Source organism: Papaver somniferum, unplaced genomic scaffold (assembly GCF_003573695.1).
Source record: "Papaver somniferum cultivar HN1 unplaced genomic scaffold, ASM357369v1 unplaced-scaffold_33, whole genome shotgun sequence".
NCBI lineage: Eukaryota > Viridiplantae > Streptophyta > Magnoliopsida > Ranunculales > Papaveraceae > Papaver > Papaver somniferum.
The window spans coordinates 7,504,682-7,524,680 of record NW_020644373.1 but is presented as its reverse complement, the minus strand read 5'-3'; the positions used below and the strand labels follow the sequence as shown (position 1 = coordinate 7,524,680).

Sequence of the window (19,999 nt, the reverse complement as noted above, 5' to 3'; positions counted from 1 at the left end):
TCAGGAAGACTCCAAAAAACTTTGAAAAGCTTAAATTTAATTATACTCCGGTGCAATGGGATCCACAAGATAGCAGATTCGTTAAAGAATGATAATAACAAATCCCTACAATAGTGAAAATCAACTTTGAATGCTCTCTAAAAAGCCTTGAAAACTCTAAAAAGCCCTAAAATATCCAAAGAGCTCTGAAAAATCTAAAGAGCTCTGAAAAACTCTAAAAAGCTCTGAAGAAGCTTTAAGTTAATTATATTTTGTAGCACTAGTATCTACTATTCAGGGGATCCGTTAAAGCCAATTGAAAGTAACTTAATTTTGTTATAAAAAATGATACTAACAAAATTCCCTACAATAATGAAGATTATCTTTGAATGTTTCATAAAAACACTAAAGAGCCCTGAAAGAGCTCTGAGAAACACTAAAAAGCTCAGGAAGACTCCAAAAAGCTTTTAAAAACTTAAATTTAATTATACTCTGTAGCACTGGGATCTACAAGCTTGGAGATACGTTAAATAATGATAATAACAAATCCCTACAATAGTGAAGATCAACTTTGAATGTTCTCTAAAAAGCCTTGAAAACTCTAAAAAAAACCTGAAAACTCTAAAACGCCCTTATATATCCAAAGAGCTCTGAAAAATCTAAAGAGCTCTGACAAACTCCAAAAAGCTGTGAAAAAGCTTTAAGTTAATTATATTTCGTAGCACCAGTGTCTACTAGCCAGGGGATCTGTTAAAGCCAACTGAAAGTAACTTAATTCTTTATAAAGAATGATACTAACAAAATTCCTTACAATCATGAAGATTATCTTTGAATGTTTCCTAAAAACACTAAAGACCCCTGAAAGAGCTCTGAGAAAATCTAAAAAGCTCAGGAAGACTCCAAAAAGCTTTGAAAAGCTTAAATTTAATTATACTCCGTAACACTGGGATCTACAAGCTAGGAGATTCGTGAAAGAATGATAATAACAAATCCCTACAATAGTGAAGATCAACTTTGAATGTTCTCTAAAAAGCCTTGAAAACTCTAAAAAAACCTGAAAACTCTAAAAAGCCCTAAAATATCTAAAGAGCTCCGAAAAAAAATCTAAAGAGTTTTGAAAAACTCTAAAAATCTTGGAAAAAGCTTTAAGTTAATTATATTTCGTAGCACTAGTATATACTAGCAAGGGTATTCGTTAAAGCCAACTGAAAGTAACTTAATTCTTTATAAAGAAAGATACTAACGAAATTTCCTACAATAATGAAGAGTATCTTTGAATTTTTCCTAAAAAACCCTAAAATCACTAAAGAGCCCTGAAAGAGCTATGAGAAACTCTAAAAAGCTCAAGAAGACTCCAAAAAGCTTTTAAAAGCTTAAATTTAATTATACTCTGTAGCACTGGGATCTGTAAGCTAGGAGATTCGTTAAAGAATGATAATAACAAATCCCTACAATAGTGAAGATCAACTTTGAATGTTCTCTAAAATACCTTGAAAACTCTAAAAAAAACCTGAAAACTCTAAAACGCCCTTACATATCCAAAGAGCTCTGAAAAATCTAAAGAGCTCTGAAAAACTCTAAAAAGCTGTGAAAGAGATTTAAGTTAATTATATTTCGTAGCACTAGTATCTACTAGCCAGGGGATCCGTTAAAGCCAACTGAAAGTAACTTAATTCTTTATCAAGAATGATACTAACAAAATTCCCTACAATAATGAAGATTATCTTTGAATGTTTCCTGAAAACAATAAAGATCCCTGAATGAGCTCTGAGAAAATCTAAAAAGCTCAGGAAGACTCCAAAAAGCTTAAATTTAATTATACTCCGTAACACTGGGATCCATAGGCTAGGAGATTCGTTAAAGAATGATAATAACAAATCGCTACAATAGTGAAGATCAACTTTGAATGTTCTCTAAAAAGCCTTGAAAACTCTAAAAAAACCCTGAAAACTCTAAAAATCACTAAACTATCTAGAGAGGTCACAAAAATCTAAAGATCTCTGAAAAGCTTTAAACAGCTACGAAAAAGCTTTAAGTTAATTATATTTCGCAGCACTAGTATCTACTAGCCAGGGGATTCGTTAAAGCCAACTGAAAGTAACTTTATTATTTATAAAGAATGATACTAACAAAATTCCCTACAATAATGAAGATTATCTTTGAATGTTTCCTAGAAACCCTAAAAACATTAAAGAGCCCTGAAAGAGCTTTAGGAAACTCAAAAAAGCTCAGGAAGACTCCAAAAAACTTTGAAAAGCTTAAATTTAATTATACTCCGGTGCAATGGGATCCACAAGATAGCAGATTCGTTAAAGAATGATAATAACAAATCCCTAAAATAGTGAAAATCAACTTTGAATGCTCTCTAAAAAGCCTTGAAAACTCTAAAAATCCCTAAAATATCCAAAGAGCTCTGAAAAATCTAAAGAGCTCTGAAAAACTCTAAAAAGCTCTGAAGAAGCTTTAAGTTAATTATATTTCGTAGCACTAGTATCTACTATTCATGGGATCCGTTAAAGCCAATTGAAAGTAACTTAATTTTGTTATAAAAAATGATACTAACAAAATTCCATACAATAATGAAGATTATCTTTGAATGTTTCATAAAAACACTAAAGAGCCCTGAAAGAGCTCTGAGAAACACTAAAAAGCTCAGGAAGACTCCAAAAAGCTTTTAAAAACTTAAATTTAATTATACTCTGTAGCACTGGGATCTATAAGCTAGGAGATTTGTTAAAGAATGATAATAACAGATCTTGACAATAGTGAAGATCAACTTTGAATGTTCTCTAAAAAGCCTTGAAAACTCTAAAAAATCCTGAAAACTCTAAAAAGCCCTAAAATATCTAAAGAGCTCCGAAAAATCTAAAGAGCTCTGAAAAACTCTAAAAAGCTTGGAAAAAGCTTTAAGTTAATTATATTTCGTAGCACTAGTATATACTAGCAAGGGTATTCGTTAAAGCCAACTGAAAGTAACTTAATTCTTTATAAAGAATGATACTAACGAAATTTCCTACAATAATGAAGAGTATCTTTGAATTTTTCCTAAAAACCCTAAAATCACTAAAGATCCCTGAAAGAGCTATGAGAAACTCTAAAAAGCTCAGGAAGACTCCAAAAAGCTTTTAAAAGCTTAAATTTAATTATACTCTGTAGCCCTGGGATCTGTAAGCTAGGAGATTCGTTAAAGAATGATAATAACAAATCCCTACAACAGTGAAGATCAACTTTGAATGTTCTCTAAAATACCTTGAAAACTCTAAAAAAAAACCCTGAAACTTCTAAAACGCCCTTACATATCCAAAGAGCTCTGAAAAATCTAAAGAGCTCTGAAAAACTCTAAAAAGCTGTGAAAGAGATTTAAGTTAATTATATTTCGTAGCACTAGTATCTACTAGCCAGGGGATCCGTTAAAGCCAACTGAAAGTAACTTAATTCTTTATCAAGAATGATACTAACAAAATTCCCTACAATAATGAAGATTATCTTTGAATGTTTCCTGAAAACAATAAAGATCCCTGAAAGAGCTCTGAAACAGCTCTGAGAAAATCTAAAAAGCTCAGGAAGACTCCAAAAAGCTTAAATTTAATTATACTCCGTAACACTGGGATCCATAGGCTAGGAGATTCGTTAAAGAATGATAATAACAAATCGCTACAATAGTGAAGATCAACTTTGAATGTTCTCTAAAAAGCCTTGAAAACTCTAAAAAACCCTGAACACTCTAAAAAGCCCTAAAATATCTAAAGAGCTCATAAAAATCTAAAGAGCTCTGAAAAGCTTTAAACAGCTACGAAAAAGCTTTAAGTTAATTATATTTCGCAGCACTAGTATCTACTAGCCAGGGGATTTGTTAAAGCCAACTGAAAGTAACTTTATTATTTATAAAGAAAGATACTAACAAAATTCCTACAATAATGAAGATTATCTTTGAATGTTTCCTAGAAACCCTAAAAACATTAAAGAGCCCTGAAAGAGCTCAAGGAAACTCCAAAAAGCTCAGGAAGACTCCAAAAAACTTTGAAAAGCTTAAATTTAATTATACTCCGGTGCAATGGGATCCACAAGATAGCAGATTCGTTAAAGAATGATAATAACAAATCCCTACAATAGTGAAAATCAACTTTGAATGCTCTCTAAAAAGCCTTGAAAACTCTAAAAAGCCCTAAAATATCCAAAGAGCTCTGAAAAATCTAAAGAGCTCTGAAAAACTCTAAAAAGCTCTGAAGAAGCTTTAAGTTAATTATATTTCGTAGCACTAGTATCTACTATTCAGGGGATCCGTTAAAGCCAATTGAAAGTAACTTAATTTTGTTATAAAAAATGATACTAACAAAATTCCCTACAATAATGAAGATTATCTTTGAATGTTTCATAAAAACACTAAAGAGCCCTGAAAGAGCTCTGAGAAACACTAAAAAGCTCAGGAAGACTCCAAAAAGCTTTTAAAAACTTAAATTTAATTATACTCTGTAGCACTGGGATCTACAAGCTTGGAGATACGTTAAATAATGATAATAACAAATCCCTACAATAGTGAAGATCAACTTTGAATGTTCTCTAAAAAGCCTTGAAAACTCTAAAAAAAACCTGAAAACTCTAAAACGCCCTTATATATCCAAAGAGCTCTGAAAAATCTAAAGAGCTCTGACAAACTCCAAAAAGCTGTGAAAAAGCTTTAAGTTAATTATATTTCGTAGCACCAGTGTCTACTAGCCAGGGGATCTGTTAAAGCCAACTGAAAGTAACTTAATTCTTTATAAAGAATGATACTAACAAAATTCCTTACAATCATGAAGATTATCTTTGAATGTTTCCTAAAAACACTAAAGACCCCTGAAAGAGCTCTGAGAAAATCTAAAAAGCTCAGGAAGACTCCAAAAAGCTTAAATTTAATTATACTCCGTAACACTGGGATCTACAAGCTAGGAGATTCGTGAAAGAATGATAATAACAAATCCCTACAATAGTGAAGATCAACTTTGAATGTTCTCTAAAAAGCCTTGAAAACTCTAAAAAAACCTGAAAACTCTAAAAAGCCCTAAAATATCTAAAGAGCTCCGAAAAAAAATCTAAAGAGTTTTGAAAAACTCTAAAAATCTTGGAAAAAGCTTTAAGTTAATTATATTTCGTAGCATTAGTATATACTAGCAAGGGTATTCGTTAAAGCCAACTGAAAGTAACTTAATTCTTTATAAAGAAAGATACTAACGAAATTTCCTACAATAATGAAGAGTATCTTTGAATTTTTCCTAAAAAACCCTAAAATCACTAAAGAGCCCTGAAAGAGCTATGAGAAACTCTAAAAAGCTCAAGAAGACTCCAAAAAGCTTTTAAAAGCTTAAATTTAATTATACTCTGTAGCACTGGGATCTGTAAGCTAGGAGATTCGTTAAAGAATGATAATAACAAATCCCTACAATAGTGAAGATCAACTTTGAATGTTCTCTAAAATACCTTGAAAACTCTAAAAAAAACCTGAAAACTCTAAAACGCCCTTACATATCCAAAGAGCTCTGAAAAATCTAAAGAGCTCTGAAAAACTCTAAAAAGCTGTGAAAGAGATTTAAGTTAATTATATTTCGTAGCACTAGTATCTACTAGCCAGGGGATCCGTTAAAGCCAACTGAAAGTAACTTAATTCTTTATCAAGAATGATACTAACAAAATTCCCTACAATAATGAAGATTATCTTTGAATGTTTCCTGAAAACAATAAAGATCCCTGAATGAGCTCTGAGAAAATCTAAAAAGCTCAGGAAGACTCCAAAAAGCTTAAATTTAATTATACTCCGTAACACTGGGATCCATAGGCTAGGAGATTCGTTAAAGAATGATAATAACAAATCGCTACAATAGTGAAGATCAACTTTGAATGTTCTCTAAAAAGCCTTGAAAACTCTAAAAAAACCCTGAAAACTCTAAAAATCACTAAACTATCTAGAGAGGTCACAAAAATCTAAAGATCTCTGAAAAGCTTTAAACAGCTACGAAAAAGCTTTAAGTTAATTATATTTCGCAGCACTAGTATCTACTAGCCAGGGGATTCGTTAAAGCCAACTGAAAGTAACTTTATTATTTATAAAGAATGATACTAACAAAATTCCCTACAATAATGAAGATTATCTTTGAATGTTTCCTAGAAACCCTAAAAACATTAAAGAGCCCTGAAAGAGCTTTAGGAAACTCAAAAAAGCTCAGGAAGACTCCAAAAAACTTTGAAAAGCTTAAATTTAATTATACTCCGGTGCAATGGGATCCACAAGATAGCAGATTCGTTAAAGAATGATAATAACAAATCCCTAAAATAGTGAAAATCAACTTTGAATGCTCTCTAAAAAGCCTTGAAAACTCTAAAAATCCCTAAAATATCCAAAGAGCTCTGAAAAATCTAAAGAGCTCTGAAAAACTCTAAAAAGCTCTGAAGAAGCTTTAAGTTAATTATATTTCGTAGCACTAGTATCTACTATTCATGGGATCCGTTAAAGCCAATTGAAAGTAACTTAATTTTGTTATAAAAAATGATACTAACAAAATTCCATACAATAATGAAGATTATCTTTGAATGTTTCATAAAAACACTAAAGAGCCCTGAAAGAGCTCTGAGAAACACTAAAAAGCTCAGGAAGACTCCAAAAAGCTTTTAAAAACTTAAATTTAATTATACTCTGTAGCACTGGGATCTATAAGCTAGGAGATTTGTTAAAGAATGATAATAACAGATCTTGACAATAGTGAAGATCAACTTTGAATGTTCTCTAAAAAGCCTTGAAAACTCTAAAAAATCCTGAAAACTCTAAAAATCCCTAAAATATCTAAAGAGCTCCGAAAAATCTAAAGAGCTCTGAAAAACTCTAAAAAGCTTGGAAAAAGCTTTAAGTTAATTATATTTCGTAGCACTAGTATATACTAGCAAGGGTATTCGTTAAAGCCAACTGAAAGTAACTTAATTCTTTATAAAGAATGATACTAACGAAATTTCCTACAATAATGAAGAGTATCTTTGAATTTTTCCTAAAAACCCTAAAATCACTAAAGATCCCTGAAAGAGCTATGAGAAACTCTAAAAAGCTCAGGAAGACTCCAAAAAGCTTTTAAAAGCTTAAATTTAATTATACTCTGTAGCCCTGGGATCTGTAAGCTAGGAGATTCGTTAAAGAATGATAATAACAAATCCCTACAACAGTGAAGATCAACTTTGAATGTTCTCTAAAATACCTTGAAAACTCTAAAAAAAACCCTGAAACTTCTAAAACGCCCTTACATATCCAAAGAGCTCTGAAAAATCTAAAGAGCTCTGAAAAACTCTAAAAAGCTGTGAAAGAGATTTAAGTTAATTATATTTCGTAGCACTAGTATCTACTAGCCAGGGGATCCGTTAAAGCCAACTGAAAGTAACTTAATTCTTTATCAAGAATGATACTAACAAAATTCCCTACAATAATGAAGATTATCTTTGAATGTTTCCTGAAAACAATAAAGATCCCTGAAAGAGCTCTGAAAAAATCTGAAAAGCTCAGGAAGACTCCAAAAAGCTTAAATTTAATTATACTCCGTAACACTGGGATCCATAGGCTAGGAGATTCGTTAAAGAATGATAATAACAAATCGCTACAATAGTGAAGATCAACTTTGAATGTTCTCTAAAAAGCCTTGAAAACTCTAAAAAAACCCTGAAAACTCTAAAAATCCCTAAAATATCTAAAGAGCTCATAAAAATCTAAAGAACTCTGAAAAGCTTTAAACAGCTATGAAAAAGCTTTAAGTTAATTATATTTCGCAGCACTAGTATCTACTAGCCAGGGGATTCGTTAAAGCCAACTGAAAGTAACTTTATTATTTATAAAGAATGATACTAACAAAATTCCCTACAATAATGAAGATTATCTTTGAATGTTTCCTAGAAACCCTAAAAACATTAAAGAGCCCTGAAAGAGCTCTAGGAAACTCAAAAAAGCTCAGGAAGACTCCAAAAAACTTTGAAAAGCTTAAATTTAATTATACTCCGGTGCAATGGGATCCACAAGATAGCAGATTCGTTAAAGAATGATAATAACAAATCCCTAAAATAGTGAAGATCAACTTTGAATGCTCTCTAAAAAGCCCTAAAATATCCAAAGAGCTCTGAAAAATCTAAAGAGCTCTGAAAAACTCTAAAAAGCTCTGAAGAAGCTTTAAGTTAATTATATTTCGTAGCACTAGTATCTACTATTCAGGGGATCCGTTAAAGCCAATTGAAAGTAAATTAATTCTTTATAAAAAATGATACTAACAAAATTCCTTACAATAATGAAGATTATCTTTGAATGTTTCATAAAAACACTAAAGAGCCCTGAAAGAGCTCTGAGAAACACTAAAAAGCTCAGGAAGACTCCAAAAAGCTTTTAAAAACTTAAATTTAATTATACTCTGTAGCACTGGGATCTATAAGCTAGGAGATTTGTTAAAGAATGATAATAACATATCCCGACAATAGTGAAGATCAACTTTGAATGTTCTCTAAAAAGCCTTGAAAACTCTAAAAAACCCTGAAAACTCTAAAAAGCCCTAAAATATCTAAAGAGCTCTGAAAAATCTAAAGAGCTCTGAAAAACTCTAAAAAGCCCTAAAATATCTAAAGAGCTCTGAAAAATCTAAAGAGCTCTGAAAAACTCTAAAAATCTTGGAAAAAGCTTTAAGTTAATTATATTTCGTAGCACTAGTATATACTAGCAAGGGTATTCGTTAAAGCCAACTGAAAGTAACTTTATTATTTATAAAGAATGATACTAACAAAATTCCTTACAATAATGAAGATTATCTTTGAATGTTTCCTAGAAACCCTAAAAACATTAAAGAGCCCTGAAAGAGCTCTAGGAAACTCAAAAAAGCTCAGGAAGACTCCAAAAAACTTTGAAAAGCTTAAATTTAATTATACTCCGGTGCAATGGGATCCACATGATAGCAGATTCGTTAAAGAATGATAATAACAAATCCCTAAAATAGTGAAGATCAACTTTGAATGCTCTCTAAAAAGCCTTGAAAACTCTAAAAAGCCCTAAAATATCCAAAGAGCTCTGAAAAATCTAAAGAGCTCTGAAAAACTCTAAAAAGCTCTGAAGAAGCTTTAAGTTAATTATATTTCGTAGCACTAGTATCTACTATTCAGGGGATCCGTTAAAGCCAATTGAAAGTAAATTAATTCTTTATAAAAAATGATACTAACAAAATTCCATACAATAATGAAGATTATCTTTGAATGTTTCATAAAAACACTAAAGAGCCCTGAAAGAGCTATGAGAAACTCTAAAAAGCTCAGGAAGACTCCCGAAAGCTTTTAAAAGCTTAAATTTATTTATACTCTGTAGCACTGGGATCTGTAAGCTAGGAGATTCGTTAAAGAATGATAATAACAAATGCCTACAATAGTGAAGATCAACTTTGAATGTTCTCTAAAATACCTTGAAAACTCTAAAAAAAAACCCTGAAAACTCTAAAACGCCCTTACATATCCAAAGAGCTCTGAAAAATCTAAAGAGCTATGAAAAACTCTAAAAAGCTGTGAAAAAGATGTAAGTTAATTATATTTCGTAGCACTAGTATCTACTAGCCAGGGGATCCGTTAAAGCCAACTGAAAGTAACTTAATTCTTTATCAAGAATGATACTAACAAAATTCCCTACAATAATGAAGATTATCTTTGAATGTTTCCTGAAAACAATCAAGAGCCCTGAAAGAGCTCTGAGAAAATCTAAAAAGCTCAGGAAGACTCCAAAAAGCTTAAATTTAATTATACTCCGTAACACTGGGATCTATAGGCTAGGAGATTCGTTAAAGAATGATAATAACAAATCGCTACAATAGTGAAGATCAACTTTGAATGTTCTCTAAAAAGCCTTGAAAACTCTAAAAAAACCCTGAAAACTCTAAAAAGCCCTAAAATATCTAAAGAGCTCATAAAAATCTAAAGAGCTCTGAAAAGCTTTAAACAGCTATGAAAAAGCTTTAAGTTAATTATATTTCGCAGCACTAGTATCTACTAGCCAGGGGATTCGTTAAAGCCAACTGAAAGTAACTTTATTATTTATAAAGAATGATACTAACAAAATTCCCTACAATAATGAAGATTATCTTTGAATGTTTCCTAGAAACCCTAAAAACATTAAAGAGCCCTGAAAGAGCTCTAGGAAACTCAAAAAAGCTTAGGAAGACTCCAAAAAACTTTGAAAAGCTTTAATTTAATTATACTCCGGTGCAATGGGATCCACAAGATAGCAGATTCGTTAAAGAATGATAATAACAAATCCCTACAATAGTGAAGATCAACTTTGAATGCTCTCTAAAAAGCCTTGAAAACTCTAAAAAGCCCTAAAATATCCAAAGAGCTCTGAAAAATCTAAAGAGCTCTGAAAAACTCTAAAAAGCTCTCAAGAAGCTTTAAGTTAATTACATTTCGGAGCACTAGTATCTACTATTCAGGGGATCCGTTAAAGCCAATTGAAAGTAACTTAATTCTTTATAAAAAATGATACTAACAAAATTCCATACAATAATGAAGATTATCTTTGAATGTTTCATAAAAACACTAAAGAGCCCTGAAAGAGCTCTGAGAAACAATAAAAAGCTCAGGAAGACTCCAAAAAGCTTTTAAAAGCTTAAATTTAATTATACTATGTAGCACTGGATCTGTAAGCTAGGAGATTCGTTAAAGAATGATAATAACAAATCCCTACAATAGTGAAGATCAACTTTGAATGTTCTCTAAAATACCTTGAAAACTCTAAAAAAAAACCCTGAAAATTCTAAAATGCCCTTACATATCCAAAGAGCTCTGAAAAATCTAAAGAGCTCTGAAAAACTCTAAAAAGCTGTGAAAAAGATTTAAGTTAATTATATTTCGTAGCACTAGTATCTACTAGCCAGGGGATCCGTTTAAGCCAACTGAAAGTAACTTAATTCTTTATCAAGAATGATACTAACAAAATTCCCTACAATAATGAAGATTATCTTTGAATGTTTCCTGAAAACAATCAAGAACCCTGAAAGAGTTCTGAGAAAGTCTAAAAAGCTCAGGAAGACTTCAAAAAGCTTAAATTTAATTATACTCCGTAACACTGGGATCTATAGGCTAGGAGATTCATTAAAGAATGATAATAACAAATCGCTACAATAGTGAAGATCAACTTTGAATGTTCTCTAAAAAGCCTTGAAAACTCTAAAAAAAACCTGAAAACTCTAAAAAGCCCTAAAATATCTAAAGAGCTCATAAAAATCTAAAGAGCTCTGAAAAGCTTTAAACAGCTATGAAAAAGCTTTAAGTTAATTATATTTCGCAGCACTAGTATCTACTAGCCAGGGGATTCGTTAAAGCCAACTGAAAGTAACTTTATTATTTATAAAGAATGATACTAACAAAATTCCCTACAATAATGAAGATTATCTTTGAATGTTTCCTAGAAACCCTAAAAACATTAAAGAGCCCTGAAAGAGCTCTAGGAAACTCAAAAAAGCTCAGGAAGACTCCAAAAAACTTTGAAAAGCTTAAATTTAATTATACTCCGGTGCAATGGGATCCACAAGATAGCAGATTCGTTAAAGAATGATAATAACAAATCCATACAATAGTGAAAATCAACTTTGAATGCTCTCTAAAAAGCCTTGAAAACTCTAAAATGCCCTAAAATATCCAAAGAGCTCTGAAAAATCTAAAGAGCTCTGAAAAACTCTAAAAAGCTCTGAAGAAGCTTTAAGTTAATTATATTTCGTAGCACTAGTATCTACTATTCAGGGGATCCGTTAAAGCCAATTGAAAGTAACTTAATTCTTTATAAAAAATGATACTAACAAAATTCCATACAATAATGAAGATTATCTTTGAATGTTTCATAAAAACACTAAAGAGCCCTAAAAGAGCTCTGAGAAACACTAAAAAGCTCAGGAAGACTCCGAAAAGCTTTTAAAAACTTAAATTTAATTATACTCTGTAGCACTGGGATCTATAAGCTAGGAGATTTGTTAAGGAATGATAATAATAGATCCCCACAATAGTGAAGATCAACTATGAATGTTCTCTAAAAAGCCTTGAAAACTCTTAAAAAACCCTGAAAACTCTAAAAAGCCCTAAAATATCTGAAGAGCTCATAAAAATCTGAAGAGATCTTAAAAGCTTTAAACAGCTATGAAAAAGCTTTAAGTTCATTATATTTCGTAGCACTAGTATATACTAGCAATGGTATTCGTTAAAGCCAACTGAAAGTAACTTAATTCTTTATAAAGAATGATACTAACGAAATTTCCTACAATAATGAAGAGTATCTTTGAATTTTTCCTAAAAACCCTAAAATCACTAAAGATCCCTGAAAGAGCTATGAGAAACTCTAAAAAGCTCAGGAAGACTCCAAAAAGCTTTTAAAAGCTTAAATTTAATTATACTATGTAGCACTGGATCTGTAAGCTAGGAGATTCGTTAAAGAATGATAATAACAAATCCCTACAATAGTGAAGATCAACTTTGAATGTTCTCTAAAATACCTTGAAAACTCTAAAAAAAAACCCTGAAAATTCTAAAACGCCCTTACATATCCAAAGAGCTCTGAAAAATCTAAAGAGCTCTGAAAAACTCTAAAAAGCTGTGAAAAAGATTTAAGTTAATTATATTTCGTAGCACTAGTATCTACTAGCCAGGGGATCCGTTTAAGCCAACTGAAAGTAACTTAATTCTTTATCAAGAATGATACTAACAAAATTCCCTACAATAATGAAGATTATCTTTGAATGTTTCCTGAAAACAATCAAGAACCCGGAAAGAGCTCTGAGAAAGTCTAAAAAGCTCAGGAAGACTTCAAAAAGCTTAAATTTAATTATACTCCGTAACACTGGGATCTATAGGCTAGGAGATTCGTTAAAGAATGATAATAACAAATCGCTACAATAGTGAAGATCAACTTTGAATGTTCTCTAAAAAGCCTTGAAAACTCTAAAAAAACCTGAAAACTCTAAAAAGCCCTAAAATATCTAAAGAGCTCATAAAAATCTAAAGAGCTCTGAAAAGCTTTAAACAGCTATGAAAAAGCTTTAAGTTAATTATATTTCGCAGCACTAGTATCTACTAGCCAGGGGATTCGTTAAAGCCAACTGAAAGTAACTTTATTATTTATAAAGATTGATACTAACAAAATTCCCTACAATAATGAAGATTATCTTTGAATGTTTCCTAGAAACCCTAAAAACATTAAAGAGCCCTGAAAGAGCTCTAGGAAACTCAAAAAAGCTCAGGAAGACTCCAAAAAACTTTGAAAAGCTTAAATTTAATTATACTCCGGTGCAATGGGATCCACAAGATAGCAGATTCGTTAAAGAATGATAATAACAAATCCATACAATAGTGAAAATCAACTTTGAATGCTCTCTAAAAAGCCTTGAAAACTCTAAAATGCCCTAAAATATCCAAAGAGCTCTGAAAAATCTAATGAGCTCTGAAAAACTCTAAAAAGCTCTGAAGAAGCTTTAAGTTAATTATATTTCGTAGCACTAGTATCTACTATTCAGGGGATCCGTTAAAGCCAATTGAAAGTAACTTAATTCTTTATAAAAAATGATACTAACAAAATTCCATACAATAATGAAGATTATCTTTGAATGTTTCATAAAAACACTAAAGAGCCCTGAAAGAGCTCTGAGAAACACTAAAAAGCTCAGGAAGACTCCGAAAAGCTTTTAAAAACTTAAATTTAATTATACTCTGTAGCACTGGGATCTATAAGCTAGGAGATTTGTTAAGGAATGATAATAACAGATCCCCACAATAGTGAAGATCAACTATGAATGTTCTCTAAAAAGCCTTGAAAACTCTTAAAAAACCCTGAAAACTCTAAAAAACCCTAAACTATCTGAAGAGCTCATAAAAATCTGAAGAGATCTGAAAAGCTTTAAACAGCTATGAAAAAGCTTTGAGTTAATTATATTTCGTAGCACTAGTATCTACTGCCAGAGGATTCGTTAAAGCCAACTGAAAGTAACTTTATTATTTATAAAGAATGATACTAACAAAATTCCCTAAATAATGAAGATTATCTTTGAATGTTTCCTAGAAACCCTAAAAACATTAAAGAGCCCTGAAAGAGCTCTAGGAAACTCAAAAAAGCTCAGGAAGACTCCAAAAAACTTTGAAAAGATTAAATTTAATTATACTCCGGAGCAATGGGATCCACAAGATAGCAGATTCGTTAAAGAATGATAATAACAAATCCCTACAATAGTGAAGATCAACTTTGAATGCTCTCTTAAAAGCCTTGTAAACTCTAAAAAGCTCCGGAAAAAGCTTTAAGTTAATTATATTTCGTAGCACTAGTATCTACTAGCCAGGGGATCCGTTAAAGCCAACTGAAAGTAACTTAATTCTTTATAAAGAATGATACTAACAAAATTTCCTACAATAATGAAGATTATCTTTGAATGTTTGCTAAAAACATTAAAGAGCCTTGAAAGAGCTCTGAGAAAATATAAAAAGCTCAGGAAGACTCCAAAAAGCTTTGAAAAGCTTAAATTTAATTATACTCCATAACACTGGGATCTACAAGCTAGGAGATTCGTTAAAGAATGATAATAACGAATCCCAACAATATTGAAGATCAACTTTTGAATGTTCTCTAAAAAGCCTTAAAAACACTAAAAAAACCCTGAAAACTCTAAAACGCCCTTACATATCCAAAGAGCTCAGAAAAATCTAAAGAGCTCTGAAAAACTCTAAAAAGCTCTGAAAAAGCTTTAAGTTAATTATATTTCGTAGCGCTAGGATATACTAGCCAGGGTATTCATTAAAGCCAACTGAAAGTAACTTAATTCTTTATAAAGAATGATACTAACAAAATTCCCTACAATAATGAAGATTATCTTTGAATGTTTCCTAAAAACACTAAAGGGCCCTGAAAGAGCTCTAAGAAAATCTAAAAAGCTCAGGAAGATTCCAAAAAGCTTTGAAAAGCTTAAATTTAATTATACTCCGTAACACTGGGATCTACAAGCTAGGAGATACATTAAATAATGATAATAAGAAATCCCTACAATAGTGAAGATCAACTTTGAATTTTCTCTAAAAAGCCTTGAAATCTCTAAAAAACCCCTGAAAACTCTAAAACGCGCTTACATATCCAAAGAGCTCTGAAAAATCTAAAGAGCTCTGAAAAACTCTAAAAAGCTCTGAAAAAGCTTTAAGTTAATTATATTGCATAGCGCTAGTATGTACAAGCCAGGGTATTCGTTAAATCCAACTGAAAGTAACTTAATTCTTTATAAAGAATGATACTAACAAAATTCCCTACGATAATGAATATTATCTTTGAAAGTTTCCTAAAAACACTAAAGAACCCTGAAAGAGCTCTGAGAAAATCTAAAAAGCTCAGGAAGACTCCAAAAAGCTTTAAAAAGCTTAAATTTAATTATACTCGTAACACTGGGATCTACAAGCTAGGAGATTCGTTAAAGAATGATAATAAAAAATCCCTACAACAGTGAAGATCAACTTTGAATGTTCTCTAAAAAGCTTTGAAAACTCTAAAAAAAACCCTGAAAAACTCTAAAAAGCCCTAAAATATCTAAAGAGCTCCGAAAAATCTAAAGAGCTCTGAAAAACTCTAAAAAGCTCTGAAAAAGCTTTAAGTTCATTATATTTCGTAGCGCTAGTATATACTATCCAGGGTATTCGTTAAAGCCAACTAAAAGTAACTTAATTCTTTATAAAGAATGATACTAACAAAATTTCTTACAAAAATGAATATTATCTTTGAATTTTTCCTAAAAACCCAAAAACCATTAAAGAGCCCTGAAAGAGCTCTGAGAAAATCTAAAAAGCTCAGGAAGACCCCAAAAAGCTTTGAAAAGCTTAAATTTAATTATACTCCATAACACTGGGATCTACAAGCTAGGAGATTCATTAAAGAATGATAATAACAAATCCCTACAATAGTGAAGATCAACTTTTGAATGTTCTCTAAAAAGCCTTAAAAACACTAAAAAAACCCTGAAAACTCTAAAACGCCCTTACATATCCAAAGAGCTCTGAAAAATCTAAAGAGCTCTGAAAAACTCTAAAAATCTCTGAAAAAGCTTTAAGTTAATTATATTTCGTAGCGCTAGTATATACTAGCCAGGGTATTCGTTAAAGCCAACTGAAAGTAACTTAATTCTTTATAAAGAATGATACTAACAAAATTCCTTACAATAATGAAGATTATCTTTGAATGTTTCCTAAAAACACTAAAGAGCCCTGAAAGAGCTCTAAGAAAATCCAAAAAGCTCAAGAAGATTCCAAAAAGCTTTGAAAAGCTTAAATTTAATTATATTATGTAACACTGGGATCTACAAGCTAGGAGATACGTTAAATAATGATAATAACAAATCCCTACAATAGTGAAGATCAACTTTGAATGTTCTCAAAAATACCTTGAAAACTCTAAAAAAAACCCTGAAAACTCTAAAACGCCCTTACATATCCAAAGAGCTCTGAAAAATCTAAAGAGCTCTGAAAAACTCTAAAAAGCTGTGAAAAAGCTTTAAGTTAATTATATTTCGTAGCACTAGTATCTACTAGCCAGGGGATCCGTTAAAGCCAACTGAAAGTAACTTAATTCTTTATCAAGAATTATACTAACAAAATATCCAAAGAGCTCTGAAAAACTCTAACCAGCTCTGAAAAAGCTTTAAGTTCGTAGCGCTAGTATATACTATCCAGAGTATTCGTTAAAGCCAACTCAAAGTAACTTAATTCTTTATAAAGTATGATACTAACAAAATTTCCTACAATAATGAAGATTATCTTTGAATTTTTCCTAAAATCACTAAAGAGCCCTGAAAGAGCTATGAGAAACTCTAAAAAGCTCAGGAAGACTACAAAAAGCTTTTAAAAGCTTAAATTTAATTATACTCTGTAGCACTGGGATTTATAAGATAGGAGATTCGTTAAAGATTATAATAACAAATCCCTACAATAGTGAATATCAACTTTGAATGTTCTCTAAAAAGCCTTGAAAACTCTAAAAAAAACCCTGAAACCTCTAAAACGCCCTTACATATCCAAAGAGCTCTAAAAAATCTAAAGAGCTCTGAAAAACTTTAAAAAGCTCTAAAAAAGCTTTAAGTTAATTATATTTCGTAGCACTAGTATCTACTAGCCAGGGGATTTGTTAAAGCCAACTGAAAGTAACTTAATTCTTTATAAAGAATGATACTAACAAAACTCCCTCCAATAATGAAGATTATCTTTGAATGTTTCCTAAAAACATTAAAGAGCCCTGAAAGAGCTCTAAGAAAATCTAAAAAGCTCAGGAAGACTCCAAAAAGCTTTGAAAAGCTTAAATTTAATTATACTCCGTAACACTGGGATCTACAAGCTAGGAGATTCGTTAAAGATTGATAATAACAAATCCTTACATTAGTGAAGATCAACTTTGAATGTTCTCTAAAAAGCCTTGAAAACTCTAAAAAAACCCTGAAAACTCTAAAAAGCCCTAAAATATCTAAAGAGCTCATAAAATTCTAAAGAGCTCTGAAAAGCTTTAAAAAGCTCTGAAAAAGCTTTAAGTTAATTATATTTCGTAGCACTAGTATCTACTAGCCATGGGATTCGTTAAGGCCAACAGAAAATAACTTAATTCTTTAAAAAGAATGATACTAACAAAATTCCCTACAATAATGAAGTTTATCTTTGAATGTCTCCTAGAAACCCTAAAAACACTAAAGAGCCCTGAAAGAGCTCTGGGAAACTCTAAAAAGATCAGGAAGACTCCAAAAAGCTTTGAAAAGCTTAAATTTAATTATACTCCTTAACACTGGGATCTATAAGCTAGGAGATTCGTTAAAGAATGATAATAACAAATCACTACAATAGTGAAGATCAACTTTAAATGTCCTCTTAAAAGCCTTGAACACTCTAAAAAAACGCTGAAAACTCTAAAAAGCCCTAAAATATCTAAAGAGCTCATAAAAATCTAAAGAGCTCTGAAAAGATCTGAAAAAGCATTAAGTTAATTATATTTCGTAGCACTAGTATCTACTAGCCAGGGGATTCGTTAAAGCCAATTGAAAGTAACTTAATTCTTTATAAAGAATGATACTAACAAAATTCCCTACAATAATGAAGATTATCTTTGAATGTTTCCTAGAAACCTTAAAAACACTAAAGAGGCTCCAAAGAGCTCTGGGAAACTCTAACCAGCTCTGAAAAAGCTTTAAGTTCGTAGCGCTAGTATATACTATCCAGAGTATTCGTTAAAGCCAACTCAAAGTAACTTAATTCTTTATAAAGTATGATACTAACAAAATTTCCTACAATAATGAAGATTATATTTGAATTTTTCCTAAAATCACTAAAGAGCCCTGAAAGAGCTATGAGAAACTCTAAAAAGCTCAGGAAGACTACAAAAAGCTTTTAAAAGCTTAAATTTAATTATACTCTGTAGCACTGGGATTTATAAGATAGGAGATTCGTTAAAGATTATAATAACAAATCGTGGAAAACCTGTTGTTTTTCTCTCTCATGCGAATTTTTCTCTCCAAAAAATTGGCGAATTTTTTCTTTAGGGTTTTCAACTTTCATCAACGTTTTTCCTTCATTCTAGATCATCTTTGGTGATTTAGGATGGGGGAAAACCCTGATTCAAACGTGAATAATCATGGGAACAATAAGGTATCTTTTGCTGATTTGGTTAAGGGTAAAAAACCCTATATGTTAACAGATTCAGATTTCTTATCTCTCCCTGAGGCATCAACATATTTGGAAGAACCATCTTTGGTTTTGCATAATAGTCTTCTTCAAGAGGGACGTGATATATTTCAGTTCAGTCTCATTGGTAGATTGAACTTTAAGGGCTTAAAACTTGCTGATGTTCAAAAGAGTTTGGAGGAACAATGGGGTTTCGGTGCTGGAAGATGTAAGTTAGTTCCAATGACAAAAGAGTTCTTTATCATAAAGTTAACTTCAGCAGATGACAAGGAACGTGTATGGCATGGTGATACTTGGGTTATACAGAATCAACAACTTAGGTTTTTTAATTTTTACCCAAATTTTGATCCAGAAAGACAGCAAACTTCAAGAGCTTCAGTTTGGGTAAGTTTCCCTGGTTTGTACATTGAGTTATGGACTAAGAAAATTCTTCTTTCCATTGCTAAAATTATTGGAAAACCGATTGCTATTGATCAAAAGACATTGGATCATGATGTTGGAAACTATGCTGCGGTTCTGATTGATATTGACTTTGCTAAGTTGATTCCTAAAAGAATTCGCTTGAAAGCAAATGGAAAAGAGTTCTGGCAGTATATTGAAATTCAAGACTTAGAGAATGTCAAATTCTGCACTCATTGTAAGTTTATGGGCCACAAATTTGAGAATTGCCTTGCTGCAAAGAAAATTTTGGGAGGTTCTAATGCTGAAAAGAAGTCACCTACTGTGAACATTAAGAATGGCAAAGAAGGAAAATCAATCAAATCTGTTTGGAAAGAAGTTAGTGAAACTTCCCATGCAGGCCATGCAGTTAACGTCAATAATGTGCAGGCTGGTAAGGAGAGTATAGTTATTGTTTCCCATGAAAACCATGCAGATAACATTAACAATATTGCAGCAAGGGAAGGTGTTCAGTCCGGGAAGGGGAATGTGACAGAAGTGGCAACAAATAGTAACGTTGTTTCTAAGGATACTACAGTTCAAGAGTGCGATGAGGATAAACTGTTGGAGGAAGAGCTTAATAACTCTTTTGTAGAATATAGGGAAGCACAACTCAAACTGATCAAGTGTAAGAATGCTATTGCTGCGAGAAAAGATATTGCTGCAAGAATTAAATCTGCTACTGAAGTTAATGTAGCTGTTACGCAAGTTCAAACCGGGATAAGGCAAGAGTCAGGAAATAACGTGGAATCTGGCTTGGAGATTCAGCCAACTTCCGTGCCCAAAAAGAACACTGAGTCCTTATCCAAGCATAATCAGGTAAGTTCCGTATCCAACTTGGTTATGGAAACTCAGCAACAACCCGTGTCCAATGAAAACTCTGAGG

General features: G+C 31.6%; 1 protein-coding gene across 1 annotated transcript in view; it reads left to right on the top strand.

The window, feature by feature from the left end:
* The window catches only part of LOC113342064, a 57,503-nt gene that overhangs the window by 32,259 nt on the left and 5,245 nt on the right, over positions 1 to 19,999 (top strand). Inside the window, exon 2 of the mRNA XM_026586723.1 lies at positions 19,357 to 19,932. Coding sequence (XP_026442508.1) covers positions 19,357 to 19,932 — 576 coding nt within the window. The remainder of the gene's footprint in view (positions 1 to 19,356; positions 19,933 to 19,999) is intronic.